Genomic DNA, 16,841 nt, shown 5'->3' with positions numbered 1-16,841 from the left:
CCCTCAGGCTCCTGGGAACAGCCCCGCAGTTAACTGGGCTGGGTTTATTACTCGTTACAGCCAGGGGAAATGCTGGCTCGAGGAACTGTGAGATTGCTCAGGAAGAGGGTGATCAGGAAGAGCCTCTGATAGAACTCAGGTTTTAGATGAGTGAATCTGGCAGGAGGTCTAAGAAACGAGATTTTTCTCCACATTGGATGTTGTCAGAGAGCAAGCACACATCCGTAATTGGGTGAAGAACAGCCGGCATTCCTGTGACAGGAGAGAGGGATGTTTCATATTTGTGGGCTGTGCTCGGTGACCTTGGCTTTATCTGTGCCTGGACAAAATGAACAAGTGGCCTTGTTTTGTCTCATTTTATTACAGTCTGAGATTAAACTTGTGTGAGGTTGGTATTCTGTGAAATTGTCTCACAGGAGAATGACACGGCATAGTTCTGAGTGCCTCCAGCTTCTGAAATCTGGATATTGCTTTTTTTTTTTTAACGTGTCACAAGCAACTAAACTTTTGTGGAGAAAGAGTGAGAGGGGAAATAGGAGTAAACAGAGGGTAGACACTTCTCTGCAGACTCTTGTGTCTGCACAGGGCACGCCTGTCTCTCTCAACGGGACCCCTTCTTCTTCTCCATTCTTCACTGTCAGGATGGGGAAACCATAATGAGGTGAGGGTTGAGGCTGGCTGGATATAAGAACGCAGTCCCTGCTTTTCTGTTTTCTTTGTCACATTCCCCTCTGGTGGGCTAAGGAGATCAGAATTGTGAAGCCAAGTCAGAACAGAGTAGTTTCAGCTAAATCTTCCTCACTATGGCTCTTCTCTCTAGCAGGGGATGGGTCTGAGGAGAAAACTACCTCAAGATTTCATGAATGTGCCACTTTGCTGGCAATCATTTGTTCAAGGGCCTTCAAAGCGTCTTCACAGAAGTTTCCCTGTTGAAGGAAGGAAGCTAGTCCTTCATACATGTTCCCAGAACAAACCCTACTCCTATGAGGAGAGAATCGGGTGATAAAATTTAGGGGAAAAGTCCAAGTGAAACTCCTCATTCATCCCCGCCCCCAATATCTTGCCAACTCTTCCCAAAATTCCATCAGTTAGAGATTTGCTTGAAGAAGCAAACGTTTCTGGACAGATTGTGAGAGGGAAGGAAGGAAGAAAAGGGAGGTTGCTGTTGGTGCCTCATGGATAAGGGTGGGTAACTGCAGACTATTAGGCTGTAACGACTGGTCAGGATATGGGTGGAACCCAGTGGGGATTGGGCGCCACGGGCGGGATGCGCTAAAGGGGTGCAGAGGAGTTCTGACGCAAAGGGCACGTTTGGAAGGGAAGGCGCGCAAAGATTCCCTGGTGAGGGGAGAACGGTGGGTAAGCAGGCAGCCAGTGATTGCCTAATGGGGACAGGGGACCAAAGAACTTTCTGGAGGTGCCAAGTGAAGGGATTTCTTCCCAGAAAGCCATATTTAATTAGGAGAATGGCAGAGGGTGTACCGGCACCGTAACCTGCCTGCATGGGAAGCAGAGGGCTGAGACTTAACAGCGAGCAGAAGACACAGGCGCTGAACGGTCCTTATCTCCTTTGCCTGTGTTTGTTGCATAATCTACACAGTTTATTAGGAGTTTGGCCTGCCACCTGCCATGGAGTGTGTACCTTCTAGTAGCCAGAATAAGGGGAATAATAATGTACCAAGATAAGGAGAAAAGAATCACTTGGTAACTTTGTAATGAATGGGTGAGGATTTCCAGGCAGTAATGAGGGGGCTGACCAAAGGGGAAACAATAATCAGTGGAAAGCTATGTTTTGAATAAAATCTAAGGCAGAAAGTGTTCTGATAGGTTATATATATATATATATATGTATATGTATATATATGTATGTATGTTATATATATGTATGTATCTATACATACATATGTATGTATAGATTATATATGTATATATATGTAGATTATATATATATTTATGTAGCCTTCTCTAACATGAGCTGAATTTTAACTTTAAATAAAAACTTTTTTTCCCTTATTAATAAACACATATGCAAGTAAGTCCGTTTTTCTTATCCTAAGGCAGAATAAAATAAAAAATTGAAGAAGTGGGACAGTTTCAAGGACCAAGATTCTTATTGTATTCATAAAATTATATCCTCTTGAAAATACCTCTATAAATCATAATTTATACCTTCAGCATAACATATTTCATGCCACTAAGATAAGTAATCTTATCCATCTTTGGATTGTGAAGGAACACATTTATTCAATTCACAGATGAAGCAAATATCTGCCTTCATAATTCTTAAAAACTGATATATATTATTATATATTTAATGTTTTTTTTTAATTTTAGAGAGTGAGAGTGTGAGAGGGAGAGGTGCAGAGAGAGAGGGGCAGAGGACATGAAGTGGGCTCTGCACTGACAGTAGAGAGCCTGATGAGAGGCTCGAACCCACCAACTGCGAGATCATGCCCTGAGCCAAAGTCAGATGCTCAAATGACTGAGCCACTCAGGCACCACCTGCTCCCAAACTGACATACTGTTTATATCCATTTACTTAGCCCTTCTTAAATGTCTTTGAATAAAGTTTTACACATTATTTTAGTAATTGATCTGTTCAGGTTTTCTATTTTTCATAAATTATTTTAAATTTTGGCTTGCTTGGGGCACCTAGGTGGCTCAGTCAGTTAGGCCTCCAACTTTGGCTCAGGTCATGATCTCATGTTCGTGGATTCGAGCCCCGCATCAGGCTCAGTGCTGATAACGTTTAGAGCCTGGAGCCTGCTTCTGATTCTGTGTCTCCCTCTCTCTCTCTGCTCCTTCCCCTCTCATGTTCTGTCTCTCTCTGTATCAAAAATAAATAAAACATTAAAAAAAATTTTTTGGCTTGCCTCAGTGTCCTAGGCCTAACAAATGCTATACAGTTTAGCCGGTGACATCTAGCGGCTAACAATGATAATTACACACAATACACCGCACACTGTTTTGCTGATTGAAATCCTCAAAAGCCACAGATTCCGTGGAAAATTCTGCCGTCAGTCAGAGTTTCTGGTTGTAACCGACGGAAATGAAACCTCACTGACTTGAGCAGAAAAGTGCTGTCCCCTGAGGACAATCCTGACACCTAACAGAAACACCACGGATATCAGGTTCTGGGTGTCCCCATAGGCCTTGCCGCTTTGGGACACTGGAATTTCTGGAACCACCACCTTTCAGGCTCTTTGATTTCCAAGATCTCAGTTCAAAGTCCAGAGTAGGATGGATCCTGACCACGATCGCACATCAGCACCCAAGCTGCAAGGAAGGCGGGGAAAGCATCTGAATATTTTTGGCTTAGTGAGATAATACAACATTATAAGATTAAATGAGATGAATATTTTATCAAGTACTTAAGCTTAGTAAGTAGGATTTGATGAGTTTTCAAAAATGACAATGGGTATAATTTTACATCTTTGTTTGATGATGAGCTTTTTTGGGAACAAAGACCATGTCTTATTCATTGTGTCTTCTGGGCGTAGGGTCTGAAGGTCCAGGAACGTTTATTGAATTGCATTGCTTGTCCCTGAATGAAAACAGAGTTGTCCCCAACTCTGCTGGAGTCTCAGTCACTACTCTTGCTTTTATATCTCAATTTATTTGTAGTCCTCTTTAAAATCTTTAAATAAAAAGCACTTTAAAACACAAATATATAGCAACAAGAATAATATCCACCGGTATTTGAGTCTTTTTCCTCAAAATTATCTACTAATAGAAAACTATTTCTCCCTATAGGCCTTCCACAGTACATTAACGCAGAAGAGAAGGTTTTATCTAATCATGAAAGTATTATCAGAAGGACAATTAAGGTTTGGTGTTGTTCAACCCGGACACCTCACATCATGGCTGCTCGTACTCTTTATTCTGAAGTCTATCTCTTCTCTAAAACCTGCCCGACTTCCAGTCTATCAAAGGAAACCTTTTATAGCTGCTTGGAACGCACCAACAGATCGGTGTTTGACAAAATACAACATAGGACTGAATTTGAAAATGTTTCAGGTGACTGGAAGCCCACTGGCCAAGGCCAGGGGGCAGAATGTCACCATATTTTACGTCAACAGATTGGGATACTACCCATGGTATACATCACAGGGCGTTCCCATTAATGGGGGTCTCCCTCAGAACACAAGTTTGCAAGTACATCTAGAGAAAGCTGACCAAGATATTAATTATTACATCCCTGCTGAAGATTTCAGCGGGCTTGCGGTTATTGACTGGGAATACTGGCGACCCCAGTGGGCCCGAAACTGGAACACAAAAGACATCTACAGACAGAAGTCAAGAAAGCTGATTTCTGATACGAAAGAGAAGTTATCAGCTACCTATATTGAGTATTTAGCCAAAGCAACATTTGAAGAAAGTGCAAGAGCTTTCATGAAGAAAACCATTGAATTGGGAATAAAGAGGAGACCCAAGGGTCTCTGGGGTTATTATTTATATCCTGATTGCCACAATTATAATGCTTATGCCCCAAATTACACTGGGGCATGCCCAGAAATGGAAGTTTTGAGGAACAATGAGCTCGCTTGGCTCTGGAATAGCAGTGCTGCTTTGTATCCTTCTATTGGTGTCAGAAAATCTCTTGCAGACAACAAAAACATTTTGCGCTTCTCACAATTTCGGGTGCATGAATCCATGAGGGTCTCCACCATGACATCCCACGATTACGCTCTGCCTGTGTTTGTCTACACGAGGCTAGACTACAAAGATGAACCTTTATTTTTTCTTTCTAAGGTAAGACACCCCTTGCCAAAGAAGGGGAGGATTCCCTCTCTATCTCTAAAAGAAACATTTCTTTGTTAATTATGTTCTTTGAAGAATTCCCAGTTAGTGGTCTTTTAGAAAGGAGCCTAATTCTTTCTTTGACTAGTCATCCTCTTAGACTCTTCACTTACACAAACTGAATTTTAATAATCTTATTATAGTTATTCTTTTAAGGAACACAGTATGGAGGGAAGGTTTAAACACCTTTAACAGCAACTGTTGCTGCCTCCTCCCCCCCAGCTCTGATGACGCTCCCTCACTATTGGCCTTTATTGAAACGGTTGGTGGTGAACAGGCTGGAAAATCAGAGAAGTTGTTTTAAAATGGAATAATTTGGGCTCAGTTGATTAAATGTTTGACTTTGGCTCATGTCATGATCTCGCGGGTTTGTGAGTTCGAACCCCGCTTCGGGCTCTGTGCTAATTAATTAGCTTACACAGGTGAAAGTGTAATTGGAAGCATTTTTGCTTCTGGCCTCACCATCTAATGTCAAGAGAGAAAAAAGTTTTCTTTTTCATGTATAATACCAGTGTTCATAAAAGGTAGAAGGCACAACAATGTGAATATATGTAATACTACTGAACTGTACACATAGAAATGGTTTAGGTAATAAATTTTATATGTCTCTTTTTACCATAATTAAAAATCATTTAAAACTTAAACAATTTTTTTCAAGAGGCATAAAAATAGGTGGAACTACAGATTTAGCCATCTGGTTTATGCTTCCCTTATGACCAGGGCTAATGGAAAGTAAGTGGTGCAAGTTTTCGAATTCAGTCATAAATTCATCACTAGCTGGTGGTTTTGCAACCCTCGGTTAGAACTTACTGTTTATTTTACTAAAGTAGTATACTGCTTATTACCTGATGAGGGAGCATAAGGCAAGCTGACGGGCCACAATCCTCCCTTCCCCCAACCCCCCCAATCAGGTGGGAGAAGTGTGATATTCCTGAGGCTCTCGGGCTGCCCAAGAACAAAGGAAAGGGGTAAACAAACAGTGAACTGATAGAGATCATAGTCTGCAGGACCTAAGTCTCCACCGCCCCTCCACAGTGACGTGGGAAACAGGCAGAAGAAATGGAGACGGAACTAAACTTCCCTCTATCCTGCAGCCCACTGACAAATACTCGAGCAGGCAGAGTGAAATGTTTCTCCAGGAACTCCCTACTCTCTTAACGCTAATGCTTTGCCAGAGGGAAAAACAACCTTGGCTTGACAATAACTAGGCCTCCACTATCCTGAAAGTCTTCTTTAACATACGGAAATCTCACTGGAAACTTCCCCTGGACTTTACCTCCCCCCACATCCCCTCACCTTCACCTGGACCCCATAGATAACCAGTCTCTCCTCCTGGACCCAGGGCAGCAACTCTTTCTGCCCGTGGGTGGTTCTGTCCCTGCTTCAATTAAATTACCTTTTTGCCCAACTATGCCTTCAAAAATTCTTTCTTGGTTGTTGGCTTTGGACCCCCACGAACCCAACTGTCACACCAAACAAACCTCATCACTACCCACAAACCATAAGGGTAACTTTAAAAATAGATGAACTTTCAGCCCAATTTCTCTCCCTTTTTCTCTCTTTGTTACTCTAGTAACTCAAATGGAAACTTCTAGAGGTAAAAATCTACAAGATGCCACTCTAATGGTTGGACTTGAACAGTTATGTGTAAACTTCCTATGATATGAAAACTAGAGACTTGTTCAAGTCTTCACATGGGTATTTTAAGATATTACTGGGTACTATGAGTTTATCACATTTCTTTCTTTCCCACAATTACAAGTTTCAATTCACCAGTATGTATTAAAATATAAAGATGTTTGGAGTGTGAAGCATCTAAAGCAGGAGGCTCAGGAAACACCCAGGTGAGGGCTTTGGCAAGATCAGTAGGTATCTGTGGTGCATATGGAGAGTACAGCTTAATCCTCAGAGGAGGAAAGGACATTCATGTATCAAGATTTGATAAATGCGATGCCTTGGATGCCATTAATGAGACGAGTAAGGGAAAAAAGAGTCTCTCTTGTGAACTGATATTTGAACTTCCCAGAAAAGTTGGCAACACATGATCGAGAATGATAGGAAATCAGTACTGCCTGGGAGGTTTAAAAAGTTCTCTGGTTCTTTACAAAATAGTCTTGACCCTGGAGCTTAATACTACTTTCTTCTACCAAACTTTGTTTCTTTTTCTATATTTGGCTCAAATAAGTTTCTATCTTTAGTGACAATAAATTCACTTTTGGAAGAAACAATAAGGTTTAAGGGACAAAGCGTTCATTTCAAAAGATGAGTTTAGACTATTGGTACATTCTGCACATTCTGTAAATCTAGATAAGCTTCCTTGGGTGGCCCTGGCCTCAGAAATGTTCGTTCTAAGTAAAGACGGAACAATAGTTAGCAACTATTCTAACAACAGTTCTCTTTGGCAGTCCCAAGAATCATTCTGTGTCGTTCTGAAAACTTTCTAAACGGGAAGGTATTTCCAAATGTTTTGAACCATCGGTTTACCTGCCATTTTACTCTATTCTCCACAAAAATTCTGCCCACAAATTTTTAAAAACTGATATTCATTTTGATTATTATTCAAATCATAAATGACTAATAATGGCTTCCATTTCTAATCTTTCCAAAGGTATCTGCACTTTATGTTTTTAAGATTATTTATTCATTTCTTTAAAAAATTGTTTTATTTTTTATTTAATTTTGAGAGAGAGAGAGAGAGAGAGAGAGAGAGAATCTGAAGCAGGTTCCAGGCTCTGAGCTATCAGCAAAAAGCCTGATGTGGGCCTCAAACTCATAAGCCATGAGATCATGACCAGAGCTAAAGTCAGACACTTAGCCAACTGAGCCACCCGGGTGCCCCTATTCATTTATTTTTAAATGCTTATTTATTTTTTTAACTTTTGAGAGAGAGAGAGAGTAAATGGGGAAGGGGCAGAGAGAGAGAGGGGGACAGAGGGTTCAAAGTGGGCTCTTTGCTGACAACAGAGAGCCCAATGTGGAGCTCAAAACCATGAACCATGAGATTATGACCTGAGCTGAAGTCAGACACTTAACAGACTGAGCCATCCCAAGCACCCCAAAGATTTTTTATTTTTTAGTAATCTCTACACCCAATGTAGGGCTCAAACTTACAACCCTGTGATTTAGAGTTGTATGCTCCACTGACTGAGCCAGCCAGGCACCTAGATATCTGCACGTTATTTACTTATTTTTGACATCTATTCATTTTTGAGACAGAGAGAGACAGAACATGAGTAGGGGAGGAGCAGAGAGGGAGGGAGACATAGAATCTGAAACACAGAGCCTGATGTGGGGCTCGAACTCAGGAACTGCAAGATCATGATCTGAGCCGAAGTTGGATGCTTAACCGGCTGAGCCATTCAGGCGCCCCGATATCTGAACTTAAGAGAGAGTGTGTGTGCGTGTGCCCGAGCGTTTGTGCATGTGTGCACACACACACATATCCAGTGAAACCTTGGGTTGCGAGTAACTTGTTCTGTGAGTGTTCCACAAGACGAACAAGCATTCTAACAAATTTTAACTTGATAAATGAGCGAAGTCTTGCAATATGAGTAATACATGATGCCCAACATCACATGATCACAACTGAGCCCATGGTTCTCTCTTTCTGTCTCTCTCTTCGGGATTGTGGCTGATCATCTCCCATGCTCGGATGCTCAGTTTCAGGCTATGGTATTTGGTGGAAATCAGTGATTTTTCAGAAAATTGGAAGGTGCCTACAACTGGCACTCGTGTATTTTTATCAGTTTCAAGCACCTATGGATAGACCTTCGCTTTTCCATACAAAAGTAAGCTTAGGAATGCTTTGCTTCCTTCTCCGTCAGGCTGCCTGCAGACAGAGACCCTTTCCTCTGCTGCCTTATTGCCAGTTACATTAAATACAGTAGATGACAAGGGTTTATTAATACTTACTAGAGTCAACGTCCATTAGTGATAGTGAAAGTCATCCTACGCAATAACCCTTCTCTCTCTGGAGGGTTTGACATACAAGTGCTTTGGATTATAAGCATGTTTCCAGAAAGAATTATGCTCGCAACTGAAGGTTTCACTATAGTTAGGATTAGAAAAAAAAATTTATCAATAAGTAGCAAATTTATTAACCTGTCAGACCTCAGTACTTCACTGTCTTAATCTATAATGGGACAGTATTATCTGTCCTACCTACCTGCCAGGAGTATTATAAAAAGCAGATGAGAACATGTATATGAAAATTTGAGGCACTACAAAAACATATGTTGTATAGCTGTCACTTTTTAACAGGTACTAAAGCCTTGAATTTGGAAACAGAATGTTTCCATTCTAAGAATGGAATCTTAGTTGGCCGCCATAGCTTGATGGGATGGTATAGGGGCAGTGAACACCTTATTTCACATGCAAGACTGTCTATGCTACTTACATGTACACAACCTGAACAGAGCTTGATGTTATGTTTTAAAAAATAATGGAAGGAGTTTTGTTGACTAATAGATTTAAAGATGTTTTTCTCTAAAATGAATCAACATTCCCTCTGCTGATGCACAAGGAAGGCTCATTAGTGAGACTCCAGCTCCCCACAGTGGGCGCCTTACTTCCATGCACTGTGATGAGCATGAGGCAGTGAAACCTGAGTGTGGAGAAAACACTAGGACCTGGAAGACTGGTTGCTGTTAGGTCATCCACTATTGTCTTGTTTCCTTTTTCATATGACATCACTCATGTGGCTCATGCTTTCATGCTGTCCTTGTCTATTCCCAGAGGCATCTTTTAAAAAAAATTTTTTAACTAATGTTTACTACTTATTTTTGAGAGAGAGAGTGAATATGAGTGGGGAAGGGGTAGAGAGAAAGAGAGACACAGAATCTGAAGAGGTTCCAGGCTCTGAGGTGTCGGTACAGAGCCTAATGTGGGGCTCAAACTCACAGACTGTGAGATCCTGACCTAAGCCAAAGTCAGATGCTTAACCGACTGAGCCACCCAGGTGCCCCTATTCCCAGAAACATCTTACCTGTGACTTTTCTCACTGAAAAGTTCCCTTACTCTTTTGGTCCCCAAACATAGCCACTCTGTGATTCATTCTAATATCCTGCTTTCAGCTAGGGGACAGTGAGCTAATTTGGTAGAAAAATTTGCATTAATATCTGCTATTGACTCCTCACCTCCAGTCAACATGTGCACGAAGACTTGCCACTTTGAATCAGTTCCAATAAATTCTACTCTGACAATGATGCTAAAGGACACATTGGAAAGACACTAACATTTCCTCCTGGTAATCAACTTTGGAAGGTATGTGTGTTTCACCACAAACATCCACAGCTTCCTCACTTACTGAGCATGGATCAATAACTTATCAATATGAAATGTAAATGCTGTGTCTCCCTCTTTCATTCTGATAACAATGCTTTAACCCAAAGGAACTCATGGGAGGTTTGAGGTTTCCAGCTCAGCATGGTAAGAATCTTGGACATTGCCACTCCATCCTAAAAAGTAAAAAGTGAAACAAACTGAAGAATCAACTCTTCTTAGATTCACAAAAGAACTGAGGACACAGGGCAAGTTGCTGCCCTCAAAGTCAGAGAGGCAGATAGGTGAGTATAGAGAATCACAACTTATTAGATCAGAAACCTCTGTGGGAGTCACTGCCAGAGTTGGGAAACCTCAACTATAATTGAAAAATTTCTGAAGGCTCAGTGTGGACAAGTCCAGCAGACTCAGTCATGGGTAGGGATATACTTTTGTGAATTCTACCTCCAAAAGCTTATCAGATATTCACAGTGAATAACACAGAAAAATCTCATACATCTGGTAGGGAAGAGGAGGAAAAGAATCATTTTGAATACTTGAGAGCCTTTTGGTTTTTTTAAATTTATCTTGAAGGAGACAAAGAGAGCAGGGGACAGACAGAGAGAGAGAATCCCAAGTAGGCTCCATGCTGATGTGGGGTTTGATCTCAGGAACTGTGAGATCATGACCTGAGCTGAAACAAGAGTTGGATGCTTAAGTGACTGAGCCACCTTGGTGCCCCAGAGCCTTTTGTTCTTAACAAGGTCTGCCATCAGGAGAAACAATTTAACCAGAGCCAAACCCACTGGGGACTTATCAGAGCTGAGTGAACTAGAAGAAGGGAAATACTCAACTCTAGCTAGCTCTAGTCTTCTACTAGCAAGAAGGTAAATGCCCTGCTCTAACCCCATCTAGCCAGCCTATCCTACCTAAGAAGGTGGAACATAACTGATCAGCTTGTGAATTTCACAGTCCAGAGGCAAAGGCTCACTAAAAGACTGAGTCCTAATCATAGGACTATAGAACCCTTCCATTTTCCCTACATCTTACTAGCACGTTACTAAATGTCTATTTATAACAGTTCATTTTATGAGCTATTTGCCTATCTAGAAAATAATAAATCATTTCAAGCCATCAAGAAATAAAAAAAAAACTATGAGACATACTAAAAGGCAAAAACAGAATTCGAAGAGACAGAGCAAGTATCAGAACCAGACTCAGATATGGCATGGATGTTGGAATTATCAGACTGGAAATTTAAATCAACTGTAATGAATATGCAAAGGGCTCTAATGGATAAAGTGGGAAGCATGCAAAACCAGGTGGGCAATGTAAGCACAGAGATGGAAATTCTAAGAAAGAATAAAAAAGAAATGCTAGAGATCAAAAACACCGTAATAGAAATGAAGAATATCTTTGATGGGTTTATTTGGTAGTCTGTACATGACCGCGGAAAGACTCTGTGAGCCTCAGGATATCTCAGTAGAAACCTCCAAAACTTAAAAGCAAAGAGAACAGAGACTGGAAAAAAAAAAAACCCAGAAGAATCAAGAACTGTAAGACAGTTGGAAAGAATACAAGATACATGCAATAGGAATTCATGGATTCAAGGACTCTCATTGAGAGATTTTGGGCCCTCTGATTACATCGTGTGAAAATGGCTTTACGGCATTCAAAGTTAGTGGAGGGAGAAGTCCTGCTCCATTATATCTTTGCCAAAAGAGGCAATGGACACGGACCCCATAGAGTGCTCCTTCTGGGCACCACGTGGCTGGCTCCTCCTCTGTCCCATATTCATCGTATCATAGATAATTTTCAAAAACATTTCACTTCCACTAACTTATTAGAGCCTCCTGAAAATTCCTTCCTTTTCTGTTATGTCAGCTCTGACCTATTCAGCAGACCCTGTGGTCAGAGAAATGGAAACAGATGTGAGCCTGAAAGAGAAATTAGTTCAAACCACCATCTCTTCCTTTTTTGAAAATTTCCAGAAAAAAAAAACTTAAAAAAATGAGATTGTAAAGCATTTAATTTGAGTAGACTATAAAAGTGTCAGCTAAGAAGATTTATCGCTCAAGTGTTGATATTAATATAAAAGGCCCCAGGTAAAATTCAGTTATAAAGTTCTGGTTTTGTTTCCCACCAAATCACCCAGTTACATTTTCCAGCATATAACTGATGGGAATTCATCCTTGGAGTAAAAGGTGAATGCTTAGTATCTTCTTTTGTTTTCTAAAGTTTATCTATTTATTTTGAGAGAGAGACAGAGAATCCCAAACAGGCTCTGCACTCTCAGTGCAAAGCCTGACCACAAAGGGCTTGAACTCACAAACTGTGAGATCATGACCCACACCAAAATCAAGAGTTGGATGCTTCACCGACAGAGCCATCCAGGCACATCCCTGAATGCTTAGCATCTTAAACAGTGGGAGAATATATTATAATTTAGTAACCTTATTTAGGAAGCCTACCATAGACGCTTAAATTAGGAAACCAACTACCTACCATCAAATCTTAATTTCCTTCTGAAATGGCCGAATTCATCTTAATCTTTAAACACTAAAACAATAATCTTTTATGATTACAAAACCAAAATTCCCCTGGTGAGATTCTATTTTTGCCTACCTAACCATACTGAGAAAAATTCTGGCAGCTTTACTATGACTAGATGAATCACAAATAAAGCCCATTAAATCAGATACTTTGAAATGATACATGAATAGTTCCAGAGACCAAATATAAGGGCTGGACCAAATCGGAGCCTGCAGGTCCTTGACCCTGTGTTACTTTACCTGGCCTGGGGTCCAAGTGACACAAAACCCCTCTGAGTCACTGCAGGGGGGACGTCCTCAGAGGGGTGTTGAGAACTAGAAAAAGAACTCAGCCAAGAGGAAGGTGAGGTATTCTTCACATTTAGAGAAGCACACACTTCCGGATCCTGTTGCCAGGTCATGTACATAAGGCTGGTTTGTGTGCATGTGCCCCTGGCTGACTTTGATTAAACAGCTTCTGGTGGCTATTTACAGGCTGATTGTCATCAGAATAATATCTTGTTTGGGGAAATGCAAGTTCTTCTTCAAAAATATTTAATGTTTTTCCATGTGATTATGGAGTTTAATTCTTAAGCCTTGGTTCATTCGACATGCGTGTTACTCTAAGAAAGTGGAGAATAAGGATGCTTGGCTGGCTCAGGAGGTGAAACATAGGAACCTTGATCTCAGGGTTGTGAATTTGAGCCCCATGGTGGGTGTAGAGATTACTTAAAAATAAAATCTTAAAAAAAGAGTAGAAAATCATTCTGTTATAATGAACTCAGCCTCTAATCCTGATCTCTGGCATGCTGTTTTGTATCCAAATGATTATTAAGCTCTGCTTTCTTCAATCTAGCAAGATCTAATCAGTACCATTGGAGAAAGTGCTGCCTTGGGAGCTGCAGGCATTGTTATCTGGGGAGACATGGATTTAACTTCATCTAAGGTAAGGCAGTACCGTGAAGGCATAGTTAATATTATTTAAAGTACTTGCTCTTTTCTTCTAGAGCTAACTCCAGTTGGAGCGCTCCTGGCTCCCACAAGAAACCAGCTTTAGAATTAAAGTCCGAATCAGTGCCCAATAGATAGAAGGTGCTCAAAAATATTATTAACTTTTGTGAAGATAGTAATCAGAATGCTGACATTTGTTGACTATTCATTATGTGCTAAGATTGTGCTAAATGCTCTTTGTTTTGGATTTGCTTACTTACTGGTCATAATAACTCTTATGATGTAGGAACTACCATCCTCATTTATAGAGGAAGAAACAAGAGAAGAAATCCAACCAGAGTAACAGCTAGTTAGGCTAGTTAGTGGTGAAGTTGGCATTAACCAAAGTTTGACTCTGGAGCCCTTGCATTTAACTACTATTAAATGTGCTATATCCTATTTTGAGAAGAAGAAACAGATGGTAAATTTTTAATCTCCACATTGAACATATTTGTCCTCTATGGGGAAATTAGCTGAAAATTAAGAGCATTTAAAATGAGATTTATATGTCTCTTCAAATTTCTCCCCGTTCAGATATTACTTACTCCAATAAGTCTTCCTAGTTTTCCCCAATTCACATTAGTCACAGTCCCTTCTGATTTCCAGATGTTTGTTTATATCTCTATAGTGTGATACATTTTCCTGGAATTTTAACACTTGTATCCTCAACACTTTTTGTTAAATTAAATTTTTTGCAAGTTCATGATGATCTGATATTATTCTTAGAATTTCAAAGGCTCAGCTTGTTGCTGCCAAGATAGCTTTCATGAAGCAGTGAAAATATTAAGTTAGAAGTCTCCTCTGTCCAATAGGAGAATTAGGTAGAAATGGGGAGAATCAATTCCTGACTCTCCAGGTGTGATATTTCTCTGCCCGCCCACGGGACTCACGAGAGGAGCTTCATCAGGAAGTTTATTCAGGAAGTGCATAGACCAGGTGGCCTCTGTTTTGACCACATAATGAGAACCACAAAAAAAAAAAGCTTTCTTCTATGCTTTTTTTGTGTTTGAATTGTATACAGAAGTCTAGAATGCAGGGCAGTTGATATTTGAGCATAATTAACAGGAAAATCCAGGAATCTACAGGTCGACAATAAATCAGTAGAATATGAGGTTTCAGGATCTATTCAACCACGAAAGGTACCACAACACCCAAACGGTGGCCAGAGGACAGCAGCTCTGGCATCATTTCTAATTTGGGTTTGTTCTTTTTTTCACATGCATTCACTTGGGAGCTAGAAGGAGAAAAAGAAGATGTAAATTGAAAGCAGGCAAGTCATTATATGCTGACCCTGGGGACCATTTGCAAGTTCAGTTGCTTAACCCCTAGTGTAACATAGCTTCCATCTCCTGCCCCTTGGACCTTTCATCCTTTCTGATCTAGATTCCCTGTGTTACCGCACCTGAGTCTCAGAGATTAACCACCGGCACCAAGACGTTAGGTTTCACTGAAAGAACTGCCTTGTGGGCAGAGATGCTTTAACCATACTGGTACCAGAAAGAACACTAAAACCCCATTGTCTCTACATTTCTAGGGTAACTGTACAAAGGTGAAGCACTACGTGAGTTCTGACTTAGGGAGCTACATAGTCAACGTGACCAGAGCTGCTGAGGTATGCAGCCTTCACCTCTGCAAGAGGAATGGGAGATGCATAAGAAAGATCTGGAACTCTCCAGATTACCTTCACTTGAACCCTGCAAGTTACTACATAGAAGCCTCTGAGGATGGAGAATTTACTGTGAAAGGGAAAGCATCTGATACAGACCTGGAAGTGATGGAGGAGAAATTTTCCTGTCATTGTTATCAGGGATACGAAGGAGCTGACTGTGGAGAAATGAAGATGCTGGATTCCCACTCTGGGATTTTCTCTTTTTCTGGCTCACTGATAACACTATGCCTGCTGGTTTTAGCAGGTTATCAAGGCATTCGGTTGTGAGATAATTGAGTATAAAGGGAATTGTGTTGCCTGTAATCATTTAGAGAAGAGAGGAAACTTAGGACAGTTTTTTTCTCTCATTAAATTCATTGAGAGGTATCATAAATAGACATTACATATGTCACTTAACATAAACAGGAACATACTGCTTTATTTGACTCCGATTTGGCTGAGAAATCAGATCCAGGAATAAAATCAGTGCCCTCATCTTCATTACTCGAATGCTTAAGTTGTTTTTAAACCAGAGTTAGTATATTTTAGTCTTTATATGAACATGTAATTGTGTGTGTGTACACATACCAATTTAATTGTTGATTTCAAAGACTGGTTTTTCTGGCTAGCAATGTTATTAAGGACAGATTACTAAGTAATTATCTTATTCAACAAAAGAGGTCACTGCAGGGTATGAACTGGTCACTCAATATACTGAAGGAGACCAAATGCTGAGTGTCGGTTCCAGCCTTCGGTTCCCACTGGGTTTCTTTTCTCCACCTGAGCTTACTGAGCACAGAACCAGGTCCTGCTGGGGCCTCTCACAGGGGTGCAGAGACAGAGGCAAGGGGAGCTGTTCCCAAGTCATTACACAGCCGTCTTTTCTAATATGGTGCTTCTCACCCCCCAGGAGTCCTCTTACAAACCCTGGCAATTTAAATTTTGTAAAAGGCTTCCATGCTTGCCTAGGCTGACATTGTTCTAGATCCAAAAATTGATGTTATGCTAATAAAAATGTGGTTTGTCTTTGCAAGCAAAAATCCCCACTAAAAGAAATATTTAACAGTTAAAAGACCTAGAAATGCTATAGGGAAGGGGTTCTGCCAGTAAATATTTGGTATTTTGATCCCCATATGTAAGTTTTGAGCAGTGTAGTTTTAAGGCCAATTTGAACTTTATTTGAATTGTGATTTCATTGCCCATCTAGATGTGCGACTCGGGGCAAGTTATTTATATTCCTTATTTTCTCCCTGAAATTTGGTAATGTAAGTCTCATCCCAGTGAATTATTCTGAAGAGTAAATGGAATAGCCTATCCTATGCATACTATGGCTTATAATAGATGTTGCTGATATTCACGTATCTCCCTGGATCACCAAAGTAATGGAAATATTTATGATAAAACAGAGTCTTGGGTACTTTCCTCTTTCTGATGTTATGTTTATCTATAACCACTTTTGCATTGTATTCTCTTGAGAGGCATGTAAAGTTGGTAGGATTTCCCTCCCATGGAGAAAATCTACTCCAAAGGTAAACCCAAGATGGGTATGATGCTATTTTGGAGGCATGAGAATTGGTTTAGTCTCCTGCTCCATCTCTGCTCTCTTTCTAGGA

At 40.5% G+C, this 16,841-nt stretch overlaps 1 protein-coding gene across 1 annotated transcript; it reads left to right on the top strand.

Moving 5' to 3' along the window:
- Positions 1-3,798: 3,798 nt before the first annotated feature.
- On the top strand, positions 3,799-15,729 carry LOC115305427 (hyaluronidase-4). The gene is made up of 3 exons (XM_029955676.1): positions 3,799-4,752; positions 13,447-13,536; positions 15,115-15,729. Exons 1-3 carry the CDS (start codon positions 3,799-3,801, stop codon positions 15,514-15,516), a joined length of 1,446 nt encoding a protein of 481 aa, XP_029811536.1. The 3' UTR covers positions 15,517-15,729.
- Positions 15,730-16,841: the final 1,112 nt, after the last annotated feature.

Source organism: Suricata suricatta, chromosome 2 (assembly GCF_006229205.1).
Source record: "Suricata suricatta isolate VVHF042 chromosome 2, meerkat_22Aug2017_6uvM2_HiC, whole genome shotgun sequence".
NCBI classification, from domain to species: domain Eukaryota; kingdom Metazoa; phylum Chordata; class Mammalia; order Carnivora; family Herpestidae; genus Suricata; species Suricata suricatta.
The sequence above is the reverse complement of the archived record's forward strand: the minus strand, read 5'-3'. Positions and strand labels throughout refer to the sequence as shown.